The 20,581-nt window shown below is 38.4% G+C and overlaps 1 protein-coding gene across 1 annotated transcript in view; it reads right to left on the bottom strand.

Moving 5' to 3' along the window:
• Positions 1-8,989: 8,989 nt before the first annotated feature.
• cdh12a (cadherin 12a) overlaps positions 8,990-20,581 on the bottom strand; it is a 47,112-nt gene continuing 35,520 nt past the window's right edge. The window contains exons 9-12 of the mRNA XM_079877031.1: positions 20,240-20,361; positions 19,092-19,206; positions 13,291-13,542; positions 8,990-10,888 (exon numbers count right to left, since the gene is read on the bottom strand). Coding sequence (XP_079733157.1) covers positions 10,359-10,888; positions 13,291-13,542; positions 19,092-19,206; positions 20,240-20,361 — 1,019 coding nt within the window. The 3' untranslated portion in view covers positions 8,990-10,358. The remainder of the gene's footprint in view (positions 10,889-13,290; positions 13,543-19,091; positions 19,207-20,239; positions 20,362-20,581) is intronic.

Genomic DNA, 20,581 nt, shown 5'->3' with positions numbered 1-20,581 from the left:
CCAATAGCCTGGCCGGCGGTCTTGGTAGCTCTGAGAGCTAGGTCCGTCGCGCTTCTCAAGTCCGTCACGCTCTCCGCAGATGGGCCAGCCTCGTCCAGTGAATGGAGAAGGTTGGCCTGGTAAATCTGCAAAACGGCCATGGTATGCAGAGTGGATGCGGCTTGACCGGCGGCGGCGTAGGCGCGACCGATCAGCGTTGAAGTCGTCCGGCAGGCTTTAGTGGGCAAACTCAGCTTGGACCGCCATCCCGCAGAGGGCGGGCACAAGTGAGCCGCTACAGCTTCCTGAACGGGAGGAACAGATAGATATCCCCTTTCGCGCCGTCAACCGCGGAGAGCGTCGAAGAGACAGAGGATCTCAGCCTGGCCAAGTACGGGGCTCCCCACGACCTGGAGAGCTCATCGTGCAGCTCGGGGAGGAAGGGAGTGGGCCTCGAAACAGGTGCAGAGCGGCGTCCAGGCAGAAAACAGCCATCCAACCTGTTAGGCGCGGGCTCCTTGGGCGTCGACCAATCGAGGCCGAGGTCCTCTACGGCCTTGGTGAGGAGGCGGAGAAGCTCAGCGTCGACGGAAGCCCTCACGCTGGATTCCTGCGTCGACGGGGCGGGGTCAGGGATGGATCCTGACCAGTCCTCACTCCCGGACGCCAGAATCGAGTAGCTGTCATCCTCCGCGACATCCCGCTTCATCTCGTCGGCCGCCACGGCAGAGGGGCGTTGGCCGTCGTGGAATGAGACGGGGGACTCAGAGAAAGAGGCTCACGGGGACACCGCCGGCGAGTGCTCATTCACAGAGACTTCTGGTGGCCTTTGTGAGCGGCGCTTTTTACGGCGCGGCACAGCAGGAGGTGTGGAAACAGCTGACTTGATGGCGAACAAAGCCTGCCGAGCCCGTAGGGTCGAGAGAGGCAAGGATTCGCATTCACGGCAGCCACCGTCGGCGAGCGCGTGGTCTTTCCCCAGGCAGGAAGCGCACAACTTGTGGCGGTCCCCGTCGCTGAGAACGGCTCGGTACGAGCCGCAGGACATGATGGGCATTGAAAAATGCCTTTGCTCTTTTAGAAGAAAAACGTGTGTGTCGCAGCGGCGAACACACATGGAGCAGTGAAAAGGATATGAGCGCCGTATAGTGCAGCAGGTACGGCGAGTGAAGGCGGCGAAAATCCAGCCAGTGTCCTCGACTCAAGCTCGTCCCGCTGAGATGCTGTTCGACGGCGTTGCTTCTTCCCAAGATCCAGCGAAAAGTCCTTCGCTGAAAGGAGATGAAATCACTTGTGCAACCTGTGCGAGGGGGTTTTATAGGCTAGAGCCACACCCCCTTTTGGCGGGCCATGACGACAGCGCGGGAAGGCTTCCCAATGGCGCTGGAGTCATGCCAAGACGCACTGATACTGTAGGTTGCAGCAGTTGCCGCAGAGCAGCCAATAGGCGCGCGAGCTGTCTCACCTATGTCTGACTCTGCCTGCTGCAGCAAATGCGTTTTACATTCTAAAAATTAAGGATAATTTTTGCTTCAGTATTCTCGAGAAAAGGAGTTTTCCCGTAGCGTAAGCTAAACTTACGCAACACGAGAGTACACTCGTAAGAGAACTGGCATATTTCATGGTATTGTGTCATGCAAGGTAATTGCAAAATCTAGAGAAATGTGCGAGGTGGCCAGCGGGGGATAGTTGAGACACACGTGTATCTACTACTGTATCTACTGTATCTATTAGGAAACACACTGTTTAGTTGTTCAGTGTTATTATAACAGGTTAAATGTCCTAATTAGTCAGCATAGGACGCAAATGAAAATAAAAATTTGATATTTGTGATATTTAAACTGTGTATTACTAATAAGTATTGTTTCATATCTTGTTCCTGCTTTATAAATTTTAACCAGTGCAAATGTAAATTAAATGAATGAATATAAATGGATGAATAAACAAAAATGTTGCCCAATTGTTATTTTCTTTATTTTTCTTTATTTTTTATATTTACAATGAATGGTTAGTTACCTTTACATCATTAAAAATGGGTGTCTCAACTGTACCATGCACTGTCTCAACTGTACCACATATGGGTACAGTTGAGACAAGGTTGAGACAAAAAGCACCTTATTTGTATGAGCTAATTGTGGAAAATATACTTGTTGGTATTATTGATTGATAATATCTTAGTCTACAAGCTAATGAAATGTCATGTGGCATGTCATGTGGAAATTCACTTCTTTTCAGTATCTATATTTGTGTGAAAAATCAAAACGCAAAAAGTGTCTCAACTGTACTCAGTCTACCCTACCTTATTGCTTACACGTATACTAAATGAAGCAAGGGTGTAGAGTTACATTCAAGCTATTTTAAGGCATGAAGATTTTTTTTTTCACAGGAAAAAATGTTTAAATATGTAATTTTAGTGATCAAAGATGAGTTTTAAGGGATAGAATTATTGACTACAGCGGGACTTTAAAATAATATGATAAAAAAAAAAAAAAAAAAAAAAAAAAAAAACAGGTAAATATACAAGTATAGCCTGCTTAACACACAATAATACTTTTTCATGATTTTATTGAACACAATGTCAGCATTCACAGTAGAAGGTGGAAAAAAATACCTGAGCCTTTAAATTTAATGGACTGATTGACTCTCATTTGGCGGCAATGACCTGCACCGAATGTTTCCTGTAAATGCGGTTCGGACCTGCACAACAGTCTGGAGTAATTTTACACCATTCTTTACAAAACTGTTGCAGTTCAGCAGTATTCTTGATTTGTCTAGTGTGTGTTGTGCTCACTTGAGATCATGACAAAGCATCTCAGTCTGTTTGAGGATTCCAGAAGGAGCATTTTCCTCTACTGTAGATGTTTTGTTGTTGATTTACTCCAGTACTTTGAGTCATTGTCCTCTTGCATTACCTCAACTTCTGTTTCAGCTTAAATTGGCGGACATACACCCTTACATTATCCTGCAAAATGTTCTGATAAACTTGGAAACTTTTTTTTTTTTTTTTTGATCGCAAGCTGTCCAGACCCTGAGGCAGTAAATCAGGGCCAATGCATAGCATTTTGTCTTTTCCCAAACAAATCAACTGTGTTATTTTCTGTCCAGATAAAATTCCGCTGCACCACTGTGGAACAATTTTGTTCTTCAAACACTAATCTTGTTTACCGTCGACAGAGATGTTTTCATCTGCCAGGGATTTCCAGGGAGCCATGCAGGGAAAGCCAGGGAAGTCTTTAACTGAGAATCTGCACTCTAAAAAGTTTAACTATGATTTACTCAATTTTTTTGGTGAATTTTAAATTTTAAAGTAAAAAAAAGTAAATTTTAAAACTGTGAAATCAATTAAATATACCGTATGAATTGAGTAAATGCAAAAAGTAAAAGTAAATCTGAGTAACTGCATCTGGTATATTAAATAAAATTGAGTAAAAATAATTTAACATTTAAACATTTAAAAAACTATATTTATGAGTAATATTAACTGTTTTATTTATGAGTAATATTAACTTTTTTATTTCCTCTAAACCTTTGTAAAATAGTATTTCATACAACCACCAGTATACATGGCATTGGCCTTTATTGTCGATGAATACAGCAATACAGCATATTTCACACTGTTTTAACATGCAGCCTATACAATATTTCCTACATTTAAACTCATTTAACATTTTAGAAGTAAAAATTAAACATTTAACCATTCAGGTAGCCTAATTCAAGTGTAATCAACCAGTCTGTTATCCAATTTCCACCTTATTTATTTTATTTAATGGCTTAGTTATTTACTAAGCCACAGAATTATTTTTTAGAGTGTGAGATTCTTCTCAACATCAAGTACAGTGTGTTGTAATCTTGCAGTCACCTTGGTATAGGAAACCAACTAGCTGATGATTTGTCTTACGGTGAAATGTTGAACATCAAGCCTTTTAGAGATACTGTAATCTTAAGTGATCTGAGCTCTCTTTTGTTCTAGGCAAGGCACCAACATCTCTATTCTTATTGATTGAACTCAAGGTTAGCCAACTCCTGACTCCAGTTAACTGTTGGAAAAGTCAATAGCCTAGGGATGTACTCACAATTTTTTACAGTGTCTTCAATAAAGACATGAAACCTTTTTTGTGTTATTTGTTTAAGCTGACTGTGTTAGTATTTTATTGTGACTAAGATCCAATTTAATGACCAGTATGTGAAAATCCAGCTAAATACAGAAGATTAACTCCACTATTCTCTGAAATCATCTGCACATCATCACACACACACACACACACACACACACACACACACACACACACACACACACACACACACCTGTCATTTTACAATGATCTGAAATAATTGATGCAGTTGTGTATTTCTCCAGGAAACGTAACACACACACATGAAGACAGGACTGCGCACATCCAATTACTGAGAAATTCATTTTTATTGTTAATATCCTAACTGGGGATAAGAGAGTATGAATCACATACTGTAGTGCTTGGCAGCAACTAGGTGGAGATGGAGTATTACGCTTCCATCACTTAAATGAAACTGTTGCGCTATGATACAAGAATCAATATTAATTTCAGGAAAGAACAGAGGCTTCAAAATAAAGGTTTGTAAGCCGCCTATCTGCTCTCTCCTATTGGTTCTTTTTATAAAGCGAAATAACACTCAATCAGCAGGGGAGAAAAAAGCTTTTCACTTCAAAACAAAAAGACATCAGTGTATAAAGGTACAAATACATTTTTTTTTAAATTAAACATGGTGTGCTTTTCAACACTAACAAGCAAACCTCTTTGTCAGGTTAAGAAATACTCTTTTGTTCTGATACAATGAAGCAGACACATTGTTTGCTGGCACTAAGTCAATTTATGTTGCAGTATGTACCAGTGAAAAAAAACTTATTTAAAGTGAATACAAAACCCAAAACCAAACGTGACACCTTCAAAGTGGCAGATTTATTTTAAATGGAACCCAGAGGGGATTGCATTCGACCAAAAGTGAAATCATTTGCGTTTTTTATATGGTAGAAAATATAATCAAAATGAAAGATATATGAAAATATAATCTATGAGCAAAACAAATTCAAGAGGTTGTTTTTTTTAAAGTAATTGAATGCATTTGGCAGATCAACATGACATCATCAACCGTCCGAATTAAACCGGCAAATGTTGCTCACTTGTCACTAATATAATCATTTTTATATCTGCTTAACCTGCGGTGCTGTTAACATATATCCTTGTGTTCAATCAACACCCTTCCAAGAAACCCACATGTACCTTGATGTGTTATAATCTGCAGCATGTACATTCGCACAGAGGTGTCACCTCCAATTGTTCATTATGCATCAAAGTTTCTTATAGCTCCTGAAATGTTATTGCAACTAGACGATGGATATGTACATCAAACAGCTTACAAACAACTTCAGCGCAGTGCTGCTTTTGATATCCTCTCCTTAGATGAAGCAAAAAAGCCATTTATCACCTTTAAAACTGTCCTCATGCAAACTCATGATGTGTCAGTATATTAAGAACACTTTCAGTCCGCCCCTTTCTCTGAGAGAAGAGAGAGTGCGACGAGAAGAGAGGCTTACCTCTGAATCCCGGATGGTTGGTGAAGAAACTTTTTAGTGACATATTTAGAGCAATGAATGTGAGTGTGATTCAGCAGAGACTGAATCGCTTCCTTAGAATTCATAGGGCTTGCAGAAAACAATGCATTTGTAGTGCTGGAAAGGGAATTGGGGCCTTGTTATGGAGGAGGGAAGGAAAATATAGCCTCCAAAACACCCACGTGATGCAAGACAAATGTCTCTCATTTTTTTTATTAATATGACCTATATATTACTTAAAGAAATAGTTCACACAAAGATGAAGGTTCTGTCATCATTTACACACCCTCATGATGATTTAAACCTGTATGGTGGTCTTTTTCACATGGAAGACAAAAAGAGTCAAATTTATCACTAGTCAGTTAGGACAATTAGTAGATGCAGACATTAAATATGCATGATTTACGAATAATCAAATGTTTCGTTTGATTAACAAAGTTGTTACTGGCATGAGACTGCGGCCCATGCATCAAGGCTAAAACCTCACATCACAAAAACAGTTTCTATCCATCGGCAACTGTTTCATACACGTTACATTAATCACATTAGTCACATTAGTCTGCTATGCTGCATCTTCAAAGTTCAAACTGTGACTTTTTGCACACATTACACTAATGTGCAGTTTAATGTACAGTTAAATTTGAAAATAGATGTCTATTTTTATTAATATTTTTATTCCTTTTTTATTTATTATGTGTATGCACCTGTGCACCAGGACAAATTCCTTGTACAAGTTGTACTTGGCAATAAAAGCTGATTCTGATTCTGATAGACTATCAATCTTTTAATGATGCATACAGTTACTGATGATTCAAATGTGCATGCATGCAAACAGATGAAAACACTTTAGAAATACTTGAAAATAAGACAATTCAGCATTTATAACTTCATCTTCAAGGCATCTTCTGTACGCTCGAGCTCTGAGGATCCTATCACTCCTATCTTTGCTCAGTTAGAGTCAGATGTGCCCAATTTAGTGAACTAAATGACTCACTTCGACTGGATCAATGAATCAGTGAGTTGTTCACTCAGGAATAGCTACACTTAGTACAATTTGTAAATTAATCATTCTGTGTGATTTGTGAACTGAATCAACAGGATCATCGAAGATAAATGAAGTTTCAAAAGAATGATTCGATCATGAAATGGACAGCTTTGTTACATTTCGGAGAAGGTTTAGATTTCTTCAGTTCGAAATAACAAGGTATAAAACATAGTTGTTTTAAAATTTGTAAATATAGTCAAAATGAAAATAATCTGGTAAAGTATTTGAAAAAAAGAAGAAGAAAAAAAAGAAAAAAAATTGCATTTGTGTTGCACTTTGGATTTGGAACAACATTAGGGTAAATTATTTATTTTTTCATTCATAGTTATTAACCCTAGTAAAACAGATGTGTTTTTACCTTTCCTTAAGTATTCATTTTAAAGGTGATTAATGGGTTGGCATTGCAGAGTGACCTGTGTAAAACGATTCCTCTAATTAGAGAGACGTGGAATGTCTGTTCCAGTACTCTGTTGTAGGTCAGAATCTGCAAAGACCTCTTCAGACTGCACACAGCCTTGAGCTTCTTCTGCAGAAAGCATTTCATCTTATAACAGACATGCTGCATGTTTTGCTTGATTTTGCATTCTTTGTTGAAGATGCGCCTGACTCAGATGGTGTTTACATGTTTGATGTGGTTTTGGTGTTATATGGAATTTAACATAAGGGATTTCTTTTTGAGTCTGTGCAATGTCTTTGCATATAGTAAAAAAAAAAGAAAAGAAAAAAAAAGGGTGTACTCCTTCGAAGTCTAAGGCGACTGCATCTATGAGTTTTATGAAGGATAAGTCATTTGGCAGGTGAGGCAAGGACACTGTCAAGTGTCAAATTGTCTGGGTAATACATAATAAAATAAAATATTTTTTTTTACACTTCTCCAATAAAGATATCTAAACATCACTGACCAGCAAGAAAATACACAACATTAAGATTTTTTCTTGTTTAAAGTCACAAATGTTTTAAAACTTAAAACAAAACAAACAAAAAAAAACTAGTTGCAAATGGCTAGAGAAGAATAAACTTATTATTTTGGCTATTAAAGTAAAATGCATCTCTTTTTATGATGATGTTATAAATGTAAAACAAGAAAGAAAAAAGAAAAAAACTCAAATATTTACAGATGTATGGCCTGTACTTCAACAGTCGTGGGCGGGGCTTGTGCAAAAGTACGTCACAATGCCCCAATCTGAGAACGGCTTGTTCTGAGACAGTGCTTATGATTTATGGGGATTGTAAAAAAAAAAAAAAACACTGGGTGGGTTTTTACCATTTGTTACGGGCTTACTAGTACGCTAGATACTATAACTTTGATGTTAGCATTGTCATTAGCAAACACGTTTGATTTCTGTAGTTGTTTGGCCGTTCCTCTGTCGGTTTTATTTGTGTAACTTGCACTTTTATTTTATGTCACTAAGTCAACGCGTCTGATAATAGGCAATAAACATGTTGCACATATCATGATCGAGCTAGAAAAAACGTTCTGATGTTTTCTTAGACAAGCAAAGGTAAACCGTCATTCTACCAGATGAACTTATAGACCTTGCTAATATAACTTTAGACAAATATTAACCTCCGATATATATATTTTTTATGCTCATGGCCACACACGAAAGCAGTAGTTCGCCTCGTTCATATCGTTCGTTCCCGGTAAAAATACTAACGTTAGTATGCATGACAACACAATAAAATAAAAAAATAATCGCCATCAGTTGGAAATAAAATATTGCATTACTTGCCTCGGTAGACATAACTGGTTTTGAAATAGCCGCTTCCTCTGCTCAGCTGGGTTGCTCGTGGCGAGGGGGGAGGGACAACTGTTCGTTTTTACGACAGAGTGTTTGAAAGCATTTACTACCAGACACTAGGGGGAGCTTCGTAGAGAAAAAACACTCAGACTTGCCTGGTGTCCCTTTAAGTCTGACTGAATCCAGAAAATGTAAGCAGTTTATCATAACTTTGAGGTTTAGGTTCCACATATAAAACCATATGGAAGGGGGGCCGGTACGCAGAGGGTGTTCGAAACAGTGAATAATTTTACAAAGTGATTAGTCAAATTGATTGGACACTTTAAAAAGCTTAGTTTCTGCCATCACTACCCAGGGGGTACTGTATTTTAAAATAATATTAAAGTAAAAGTTATTATTATTATTTCATTATATTACTGTATTTTCCTATATTTTTGAGCAAATAAATGCTGCCATGGTGAGAATAAAATGTTTACCAACCCACAATTAAATAAATGTTTTATTCTAATAAACATAAAAATGAAATGAAATATACAGTAAATCTATATAATTGATATAAAAATATGCTTAAGCCTGCGGTATGTAACAGGCCTAATAATCTGAACCAAGGGGAAAAGGCAAAGAGCATTTATTACAAATATAATAACTTTATTGTCCAAAGTTTCCATTCGAGTTAGTTATAGACACAAGTTTATACAATATATTCAATAATAAATAAGAGATTATTTCAAATTCTCTTTTGATAACTTTTGACAAAGAGGTCTCATTAGCTCCTCTATCAGAGAGACTGATAAAAAAAAGTAAATCGAAATTCGGCTGGCCAATACAGAATCACTGGAATCAGCTGCCCTAGAGTAAGCCACAGCTCTGTTGGATCGCTGTAGGGGGATGTCAGAGCGCCACCACAACAGTTAGACAGAAAGACAGCAGGCACACAGAGCCTGTGGCTATCAAACTAGTGACAGAGGCCCGTAAGATAGTACGGAGAGGGTTGGAGGGGCTTGTTCGCCATGGAAGCAAGCAGCACAGTCTGGGGCAGTTAGTGAGGGCGATCTAAACAGATGTGTTCATGGGGCATTTGTGAGATGTACTGACTGTGACGTCCAGGGCATTGGCCTGGCAGAATTCCTGCTAAGTGCTGGTAAATATGTTTGGAAGGAGAGCCAGTAGGGTGACGCTTTTTTTAATGTGATGTTTATCCTATTTTTTCCCCCTCCTCTTAGTCCATGTCCACAGAGGTTATAGACTTCCCTTGCTTGGATCATTGCAAAAACACTGTCAACAGTTGAAAGTTAAATAAAACTGTTCACGAGGCACTTTTTATATCAAAGAGGGTTTTTCTTTTTTTGGGTTCTTTGACTTAGAGAAGTATAAAACAGACATTAAAATGCAATTGGAACAATTACAGTTCCACGTTTTTCCCTAAATAATGAACAGAAGAGTGTAAAATATGCATGAGGTATAGGAAAGGCACATAGCCAGCCTTGTCAAAGTGTCTTTCCCAAGCCACGTCTTCTTCATTTAAAGGGTCAGTTTACCCCAAAATGTATATTTTGCCAACATTTTCTCACCCTCATGTCGTTCCAAACCTGTTTGATTGACTTTCACTCCAGTCATATCAATAGGAATCCATACGATCAGGAATTTCACGTATGGGCGAAAGATTTCCCCATGCCGATTTCACAATAGGTTCAAGTTGGTCACACAAATTCGACATGTTGACCAACAGAAAGCTGCTTAGTTTGAAAGTGACTTCTGTGTGGACTGTACTTCATACATTGCTACACTACTGACAAATTCTCACTATTGTGAAATTTAGCCACATTTTTTTTCTAATGTGACTGCACCTTTACACAGAAGAAAGTAAGTCATACAGGTTTGGAACGACATGAGAATTAAAAGTAAACGATGACAATTTTCATTTTAGGGTGGACGATCCCTTTAAGTGCCATGCCTGAAATAAATAAACTTGGTGTTTTTCACAGAGCTCCTTAAAATGCTCTCAGTCCAGTCTGTCCTTTAGTGCCTCAGCATGTGATTCGTTTTCCACCTTCTCCATGGCCTTACACTCGTGCTCTTTAAATATCCCAGCCAGCGTTTTGAAACGAGGACCCCAGTCACAGAGATTTCTGTAATCCTCCTTGGGTTCGAGAACCCAAGACTCAATGGAACTGAGGGACTCTGCCACCGAACCCTCTCCCTCATATGCATATGTAACCAGAGAGTCATACGGAGGTGTGGAGTTCTCTAGAAGACAATGATGGATGTAGGTTCTGATGTCCTCGCTGTCCTCTTTGGACACGCACGCACTAGCCAGATCAGGCTCATCGTCTGATCTTATTTTTTGCAGCTGCGGCGTCTCTTTGATGCCTTTGGGATTGCGTAACGTACCCATGTCGAAGGCCTGGGTGTCCTCTTCCCCGCCCCCCTCATCATCGTAGTGGATCACATTGTCCCGAACGTCCTCTTTAGACGACATCAGAGTGTCCTTCTTCTTGTGTTTTCTCAGGCCCATATAGAGCACCACCATCACTGCAAGACACCAGAGGCGCATAACTTGTTTTGTGGCGTAATGCACATTGACATACATACAGTACAGGACCTTTGAGTGACAACAGACTAGAGAAAAAAAAGGGGTGGACACATGTTCCAGAGCCATTAGCTATTTTCTTTTTTTGGTCTGACGTGGGTTTTCAAAATGAGACTAAAGAGAACGGCAGCCCGAGGGTAGCCATAATGCAGTTTTGACATGCTGTCTGTCAACATCGTAGTGCCTCGGTTGTGTGAGAGGAGGGGAGGTAGTTTTTCTGAGCTTTCATCTCCCTCCTCTGAGGCAGACAGTACTCGCTCGCCCCACTCTGCTTAAAGAAAGATGTGAGAGAGAAAGAGACGGGGAGGCACAGGCGCAGCTGTGAGAATGAAAGATTAGACCTAAAAATTCAGACTTTCAGATGAAGCAGAAGGGAAAATTTGGATAAATCAACCTGCACGTGTTATTAGGGGAAGGTTTTCTCATGTTGTAATTTTCCAGTATTTTAGAACATACTATTTATTATCACATTCGACTCATTATTTCTGCATCAGCTCCCCCAAGTGGTTGCCATATAAAGGAATCTTTTTTTTTTCTGTAATGCTGCCAAATGAATATATGAAGTCAAAGCACATCACTTCACTGCACTGTCTGCTACAGAATTCACTTACCTAGTACTTATTGCAATACAGTGCTTTTATTGCAATTCTTCCTCAGGCGTTTCTCAGTACTCCTGTTCCATTTTTTTATTTATTTTATTGTCTTTATTCTTTATTTTAGGGATCATAACCTGCCACATTCCGTACTTAATGTAGTGCATACTTATGTTTATATATGGGTGTTTCTTTAACTATGGACACTTTGGCTCAAAAAACATACTTTCATATCCTCACTGTTTTATTGCATTTGTCCACTAACAATGTCCTACAGTGTATTTACATACATCACAAAACAATTCGTGAGCTTAGAATTATAAGGTTCTATCTCCACTTTTGGTCGAAATTGAGTTTTTGACATAATCTGATCCATTAGGTGTTTATTAATGCCTGTGTGGTGTTATTTTTGTAAAAAAATATTTTGTTAGTAGTTATTAATAAAATAAAAAGGTTCCATCTCTCCATTGCCAGCTGGGATGTAAAAACTTTGATGCTCAATATCTCAGAACTACCCTAAACGGAGATAGAACCTTATAATTCTAAGCTCACGAATTGTAATTTTTTTTCTGAAAGGCATTAACATTTCCACATCTCACATCTGTGTTTAATAGCATGCTGTTATTAATGACAAAAACATGACATTTACAAAAGAGTTTAAAAATAATCTTTTGTTTTGATAAGGCTAATTTTATAGCTAGCATTTAACGTATCTTAAATACACAAAATGAAAAAAATATTTTCATGTTTTGTAAATGATAAAACGTGCTTCATTGAAAATGAGAGTGACGTGAAAGCAAATGAAGTACAATACAAGTAATCTCTTAACAAGTTATATGAAAATAGTACTTATACAATCTCTACACTAACTGTTCAAAAGTTTGAGGTCAATAAAGAAATTAACACTTTTATTCAGCAAGGATACATTAAAAGTTTCAGTTAAAAAAAAAAAAAAAAAAAAAATTAATATATATATATATATATATATATATATATATATATATATATGTTACAAAAGATTTCTACTTCGGTTTTTCTTTTTTTTTTTTTTTTTTTTACTTTTTATTCAGGCAATCCTTAACAATTTTTTTTATCATAGTTTCCACAAAAATATTTAGCAGTACAACAGTTTTCAACATTGATAATAATAAGAAATGTTTCTTGAGCATCAAACCAGTATATTATAGTGATTTCTGAAGGATCATGTGACCCTGAAGACTAGAGCAATGATGCTGAAAATGCAGCTTTGCCATAACAATAATAAATTACATTTTAAAGTATAATACAATAGAAAATTTAAAACTTTAATAATATTACACATAATATCTGCTGTACTTTTGAGCAAATAAATTCATCCTGGGTGAGCATGAGAGACAGAATCTTACCAACCTCAAACTTTTGAACCTTAATGTATACTGTATAAAGGCATTTGAAAGTCATGTAAGTTCTTTGTGAAAGAATCAGCTAGTTTTAATAAAAATCCACCTCTAGGAGATAAAAGTCACAGAAGTTGAAGAAATACCCATATACTTATATTATTTACTTTTTGTTTTTATATACTTTTTGTAGTTTTGTTTCCATGATTGTCTGTGTCCTTGGGCCAAATAAAATGATAAATAAAAACAATATTGACTACAAAAACGTAACCCCTGCTTTTTTTCTTATATTCTCTATTTAGCACATTAAATGCATTATTCTTTGTCTTGCCATAATCCACAATATTCTGTTGGACACAAACGTGTATAACTCACCCAGCAGAATGACAATGCACAGCAGTATGGCCATCAGAGCTCCAGTGCTGAGTCCCATGGGAAAGAACACGGCTTCCGCATTGCAGGAAAGGAGGGAGCCGTCTGTGTCGCAGGTACACACTCGCACAGACACCGTCCCAGTGCTGCTTTGGATCGGGTACCCGCTGTCCTCCACGACGACCGGTACCAGGTACATGCTCTGCTCTAGTCTCCGAAACCCCCCTCGCCTGGTCGCCACTCCAGCTGTGTTGTCTGTAAAGCGAGAGACCATCAAAGTATTTATAATGCAGATTTAGTGGAGGCTATAAACAATTCTACTTAGATAATCAGTGATAACCACACTCATGCTCTCAGGGATCATAACCTGCCATTCCAACATTTCTCCAATGACAGAATAGTATGAATTCATGAGGTACAGACCCTGGCCTAATTCCAGAATTAAGTAGAAAAATGGATCCCTTTGAAGTGGAAATAAGTACAGAAAAAAGTGGTTCTGGTTGAGGGGATAACAAGCTAACGTGACTTACTCCTGGGAAAAGCATTATATACCTTTCTGAGAAGAGCCTCTGACGCAGCTGGAGTCCAAACAAAACTAGGATGCACAACACTTCAGGCTGTTTTTATTCAGTGTTTTAATCTCAATAGGTATGTTTCTGCCAATAACTCTAATTTGCATAATTAACTATACATTTAATATCATCCTAACTGAGGAATTATTGGTTAGGTGGTAATATAGCCTTAAGATAAAGCTTTAGGCTGAAAAATTCTCTCAATCCTTTAGAACCTGAAGCTAAAATAGGTGTTTTAACAAAAAATAGCTCTCAACAAATTACAGTTATTGACCATTACTGTGTGTGGCGAGTTTGTAAATATAGTTTAAATAGACAAAAATAAAAAAATAAACGAGAATAAATGTACAGATTTTTATTTAGAAAAAAAAAAAAAAACAGAAAAATCACGAACAAAAAAAACTAACACTTTAAAGTTGAAAAATGAACTATAATACAAATATACAGTACAAGTCTTTTTTGTGACATTGGGTTGCACAGTTTTCATTTAGGACACTTTTTTTCATACACGCACACACATAGGGAAATAAGTGGGCGGCAGTGGTTCAGTGGTTCATGTAGGTTGTCTACAAACCGAAAGGTTGGTGGTTCAATCCCCGGTTCCACTTGACCAAGTGTCGAGGTGTCCATGAGCAAGACACCTAACCCCAGCTGCTCCCGACGAGCTGGATGGCGCCTTGCATGGCTGACACCGCCGTCGGTGTATGAATGAGTGAGTGAATGGGTGAATGTGAGGCTATGTAAAGCGCTTTGGTGGCCATAGGTCTGTGAAAGCGCTATATAAATGCAGTCCATTTACCACATACAAATGCATGCATACAAATGCATGCATACATATGCACGCACACACGACATGCTGAGTAACGGCCATCCGCCTCCCAAGTTTAATTAAAAATCATCCCAATCCCCTCTTCTGCTGTCTACCACTTCTTTTGCCATGTATTTGTTTGTTTCCTTAATTATTTTATGCAATCCAAAACACTCTAACCTGCCGCGCTTCGTTAGACTGGGTAAACCCTGCCTGATCTGACGGCGATTTGATTTCGCCCTGCAGCTCAGGCTGGAAACCTGTTTATTTTTCTATCCTGCTTCCTTTACAAATTTGCGGGAACCAATCACAAACTGGCTTATCCACCTGGCGCGCTAATGGCGGATTTAATCCAATCCAATTCCAGAGCCATTCGGCTCTGTCCAATTCCTTTTAACCTCTCGACGATGCTCAAAGGCTTCTTTTAAGCAAACAAATCGTTTTCATGGGTTTTTTTTTGCTCAACCTGCAAAAATTGCTCGATTCCATTGCTGCTTCTGCAAACCGCTGATCAACACATTTGGTTACACATTCGCTGCCTGCCTGGAGTTTTCGCGGCACTCAAAGTACGTCACCCTCTTTGTTGATGGTTAATCACGCCTCTTGTGCAGTAGAAAATACATAGTAGACTCCCCAGACCAATGTTCAATCTTAAAAGATTGAGCTTGGTCTGGTGATATCCACACTAGCGCTTCGTATCTCTCAAAGATAAATTACCGTAATAAGCCGTATATTGCTGAAAAGCGCATGTTGTCTACTGTCAGGGGCAATTTGAATGGTTTTGATAGTGCAAAGTGCAAACGGTTGAAGAGTTACGGTAAAATGAATACAGCTTTTTTTTTTTAGCAAGGTACTTAATCCCAGGTTATCCCAGGAGAATTGTTTGGCCCTAAGTGTACTCTAATTCGCTTTGCATAAAAGTTTCTGCCAAATGACTTCTTGCTGACCACTCACTCAAGCTACTCATGTTAAAGCAAAAGCTTTTATTTCCCAATGTCTTTGTAGATAGGCAGTGCAAGATAGCCATTGTAGATAGCCAGTGCGAGCCAAGGCTAACAACATGTCGGGTAGGGCCAACAGCCTTTGGACCTCAAGCACTGAGTTGTGTTTCCACTATTGGGCCGGTAGCCCCGCAGTGCTACCCAAAAACCTGCCCTTAATACGCCTCCATAGAAAAACGTCACGCAACGCCACCGTTTTAACAGCTGACTGAAAACTAGATAATAGATCGCAAAATGAACATGATAGAAGTGAATGTTTAGTCTTTACTTAAAGACTTAAGATTCCAGCATTGATATTTGACAAATGTTTTACAGTAAAAATGTTACAGTTTTTTTTTTTATTTGTACCAGGCGTGCACAACAATCATGCTGAATCAAACGGATAATTACTGTTTCACATGAAAAGAGAACACATACCTATTCAGTTGCACCTGCTTCCATTTATTTGCGATCACAGGAACGCACAAAACAACTCCAATACATGTTTTAAGTCCAAAGGCTTACACATTTAGAAAAATATTGATAAAATATCATATGGTAAGATCACATTTCTTTAGAAAGAGTGAGCATTTCTATTTCCACGAAATTATGCAATGTTTGAGCGATACCTCCTGTCTCATATTGTTATCCCTTCAGCAAGAGCAACAGAGGGAGCTCATGAGAAGAAAACAGGAGTTGTAAGTTTTACGAGTAAACCGGAGAGCATGCAATTTATGAAATGCGGATGCATTTCTCCGTTATCAACAAAGGCACAGGGAAGAAACAGATGAAACATGAAACCAATTAAATACACGATTATAATCATGTATGATTTGTCTACGTTCTTCAAGCAGTCTCTGGAATGTTCCATACACATATGTGTATTTATTATCGTAATGGTTAGAGGTAGGCAACTTCGGTCCTAAAGAGCCACTGTCCTGCTGAGTTTTGCTCCAACCCTGAAAAAACTCACCGGCCTGTAGCCTTAGGGGCTGTTTACACGACACCGTCTCTCACCATCTCTGTGTAAACAACAAACACGCAAATCTCAAATCTCAGTGTTCAATCTATAGTGTTTCACCGCCATCTAATGGCCTGGCAGCAGAATACAGCGTTTTTAGTAATTTTCGTGGATCCGTGTGAATGGGGATCATTTTGACAATGGTGTCGTCTGTTCGCGGAAAACTCAAAGGAAAGAATTTTAAGCATATCGTTGTCGTGTAAACTTACCCTTAGTAATCCTGAAGACATTGATTAGCTTGTTCAGGTGTGTTTGATTAGGGTTGGAGCTAAACTCTGCAGGACAGTGGCTCTCTACAAACGTTGTTGCCTACCCCTGGGTTAGCATAGGTAGCCTTTAGCATCACACGGTGATCAGAATCTCCATCGGATCACAAGTAAGTTATTTCAAACTCTCACTGGTGTCTGAAAGTAAGTTTTGAGCTGAAAATTGTTTTAAAATGTTGAAGTTAGCTGGTATAGCCTGGAACAATAAAATGGAAAATGAGCAGCGGTGTTGACCCTCTCCTTACTCAGGTAAACTCTGCCTTTGTTTATGACCACTCCTCAAGCCCCAGTTGGCCGGCTTTAGACCAAGGTATTCGGCGGGCCAAAAACTCCTGGCCGTTGGCCATGAGGAAGCCCCGGAAGTGACAGTGGAAATGCGACTGGCCCTGGCACACACTAGCATGCTCGCTTTGGCCCGACAGTGGAGACATGGCTAATGAGGGCTCTGGAATTAAAAATCCCATTCTCCATTGAGAAACTGATTTTTAATGATTTCATAGACTCCTTTCAAAAGAGACCTATTATGAGCTCTATCAGTCAGTTTAAAACGTTTTTCATTAAGAAAAATAAATAATTTATATGCCAAGTTCAAGGTGATGAACTACACAATAATTATCCTGAAGACAAAGCTCCACCAATCAGAGAATCACAGCAAACTAATCAGGATAAAAGAACACAGCAGTGACTGTCCTCTACTATGAAGCATTGTGATTGACAATCAATGGGGTCAGTACGATTTTTTTTTTTAAAGAATTACAGTAGAAATACAGTAAAAACAGTAATATTGTGAAATAGTATTACAATTTCAAATAACTGTTTTCCATTTTAATATGTTTTAAAATGTAATTTATTCCTGTGATGGCAAAACAGAATTTTCAGCATCAGTACTCCAGTCTTCAGTGTCACACGATCCTTCAGCAATTATTCTAATATGCTGACTCGGTGCTCAAAAAGCATTTCTTATTATTATCAATGTTGAAAACTGTTGTGCTGTTTAAAAAAATTGTGGAAGGTGATACATTTTTTTTCAGGATCCTTTGATGAACAAAGTTCAAAACAACATCATTTATTTAAAATAGAAACCTTTTATATCAATATAAATATTTTTTTTTACTGTGAATTTAGATCAAATAATACCCTAAAATTCCGAACAAAGATAATAGTGTGATTCATCTTGGAGCTGATTCGTTTGGTTTGTGGTTTAGAATAATTTATTGACGTATGTTTTATTGACTGATAAATTAAAATAAGGAAAACGGTGTGCAACTTTAATTCTATCATATTTAGGTTTATGTAAAAAATTATGATACAGATTCAAATTTGAAGCATCAAAGTCAGTTTAGACTACCCTCTTTGATTCAAGTGTCTAGCCAAGTGTTTGTTATGACCCAGAGGAAATTGAAAATACTTTTCATCCAAGCTTGAAAACACAGCAGGTGCCTGTTGGTCTGACGGTGAGGGCTTTGCTTGGCACTCATAGCACTGAGTCAACGCGTCGAGATACGCTTGTCCTCGCCTGGAAGGTCGACTGACCCCGTCATGAGAGGTTTGTTACGCCTGGGCAGCTGGGGGATTTCTCTTGACAAGGTAGGAGTCATTAAAGCACACCTTGTGCCTGTTTGGCTGTGTAGCCCTGAGTAACCCTGTCTCTGTGAATCACAGTTGAGGATATTCATGTGCTGAGAACACTGTGGACTGAGCACGGAGCTAGGCTCACGTGGCAAATGGATCACGAGGTGATGTGCTGCTCTGGGATGCGACAACTATTCATGTCACAGCACTAGTTTGGTAGCTTAGAGTTGTTCTCCCAGTAGATACTGCTATATATACAATATGTATGTTTATCTGAATAATATGGTAAATTTTAATACAACATTTCACATTTCATCTTTAAATGCTATTCCAAGTGATTTTTATAAGGGTATCTACTATAAACATGTTTCTATAGAAGGTGTCTATAGATATTCAGTTGAAAATAACCTTATTGTATTCCTTTAAGGGATAGTTTACCCCCACCTTCTTTTAATTATCTTCTTTCGTCTTCAGCAGAAGAAAATAAGTCACATATATTTGGAACAATATGAAGTGTGAGTAAATGACGACACTTTTCATTTTTGGGTGAACTATCCCTTTACGTGACGAGTTATTCCAACTTACTTCCATAGTCCCTGATTGTGAAGTTTCTGTTCCTGGTCTGTGATGGGGATTTGAAGTAGAATCTGTGCTTTGCAGCTGGCATGTCTTTGTCTGTGGCACTGATGATCTGAATCACCTAGAGAACAGATACAGAACAGTGATCTGAATAAAACACCACAGGAAAGAGCTTGAATATTCGTAAAAGCACTTCTAGTGTTCAGAAGACAGCAGTAGTCATTTTGATTGACAGAGCTGACGTGCTTGACTCATCAAACCTCAAAGGGATCATTTGAGGTTGCTAACTGTCTTTATGACTCAACCACTTGGGGCGTAATTTATGACTGGTTCGCTGTCAACTTCATAAACCTCTAATGACAAAGTCATACATTCTGAGAGAATGACAGGATTTAACATGGCAGAGAAAAAAAAAATCTAGAATCCATGCTCTTTAGTTATTTTATATTGTATTATAAATGTGTTCAAATAAAGATTAAGTTTGTACTTTCTGACTACAGTAATTTCTGACAACATTAGAATCACCAAACAGTACCGCCAAAGTAATGATTTGTTTCAAACAGGTTTAACACTTTTCCCATCTTTCATTGGTTGGACAAACCCATGCTATTGGCTCCAATGTTGCTGTGCCTTGCTAGTTAGTGTTCACACTTTTCGAGGGCTTATAGTTGTCTCTGCATATTTAACTGGGATAAAAAAAATCAAGCAACTTGTTCTATAGCATTTTTTAATTGTTTTAATTTTATACTTACCAAAATTAAGCATATTTAAACAAATTAGAATTCTTTGGGGGGGGGGGGGGGGGGGGTGATTTTCAATTTTCCTCATGAAAATTGCATCAATTCATCTTCAACGGTTTGTGTTGATCAGTAGAAGATCACTTTAGTAGAAATTCTGAAAAGGCTTTGTTGTGTCATATATTTCACACATTTCCGCATATAAGCAAGGGAACTACGTTCTCTGGTATAAAAGACTGAATAGGGAGACACTGATAGGCAGCGTTGTACTGGGAGTAGCTCTCTTTCAGCATGAAAGGAGAAGATCAAGGCACAGTTCTCTCACATTAATTCACTGCAGCACCCAACAACAGGCCCAGAAACTCAAACTGAAGCACAGGTAGATATTCACACACACACACACACACACATACTTACCTGTCCTACTTTTGCATTTTCACAAACAAACGTCTCATATATAAAGGCAAGTTCTGGAGGAAACTCATTGACATCCAGCACCTTGATTGTGACAGTAACTTTGCTGGACAGCAGGGGGTTGTCTGAAAGATCAAACAAGGTATTGAATGATCCATGAATAAGATCAGTGGAAACTGAAAAATATGAGACGCATTTCATGGAATACATTGTTGCAACAAAAAACAAAAGGAATTTGGCTGGATCGGATTTATATTTGCAGAAAACTTTGTAGTTGTGGCTGCATTTCATTAGCAAATCAGCTTGATGTAAAAAAAAGAATTAACTTATTCGGTTGATCTCTTG

This window comes from Squalius cephalus (assembly GCF_949319135.1).
Source record: "Squalius cephalus genome assembly, chromosome: 7".
Taxonomy (NCBI): domain Eukaryota; kingdom Metazoa; phylum Chordata; class Actinopteri; order Cypriniformes; family Leuciscidae; genus Squalius; species Squalius cephalus.
Note: the sequence above shows the minus strand (reverse complement) of the source record. Positions and strands in the feature narration are given on the sequence as shown.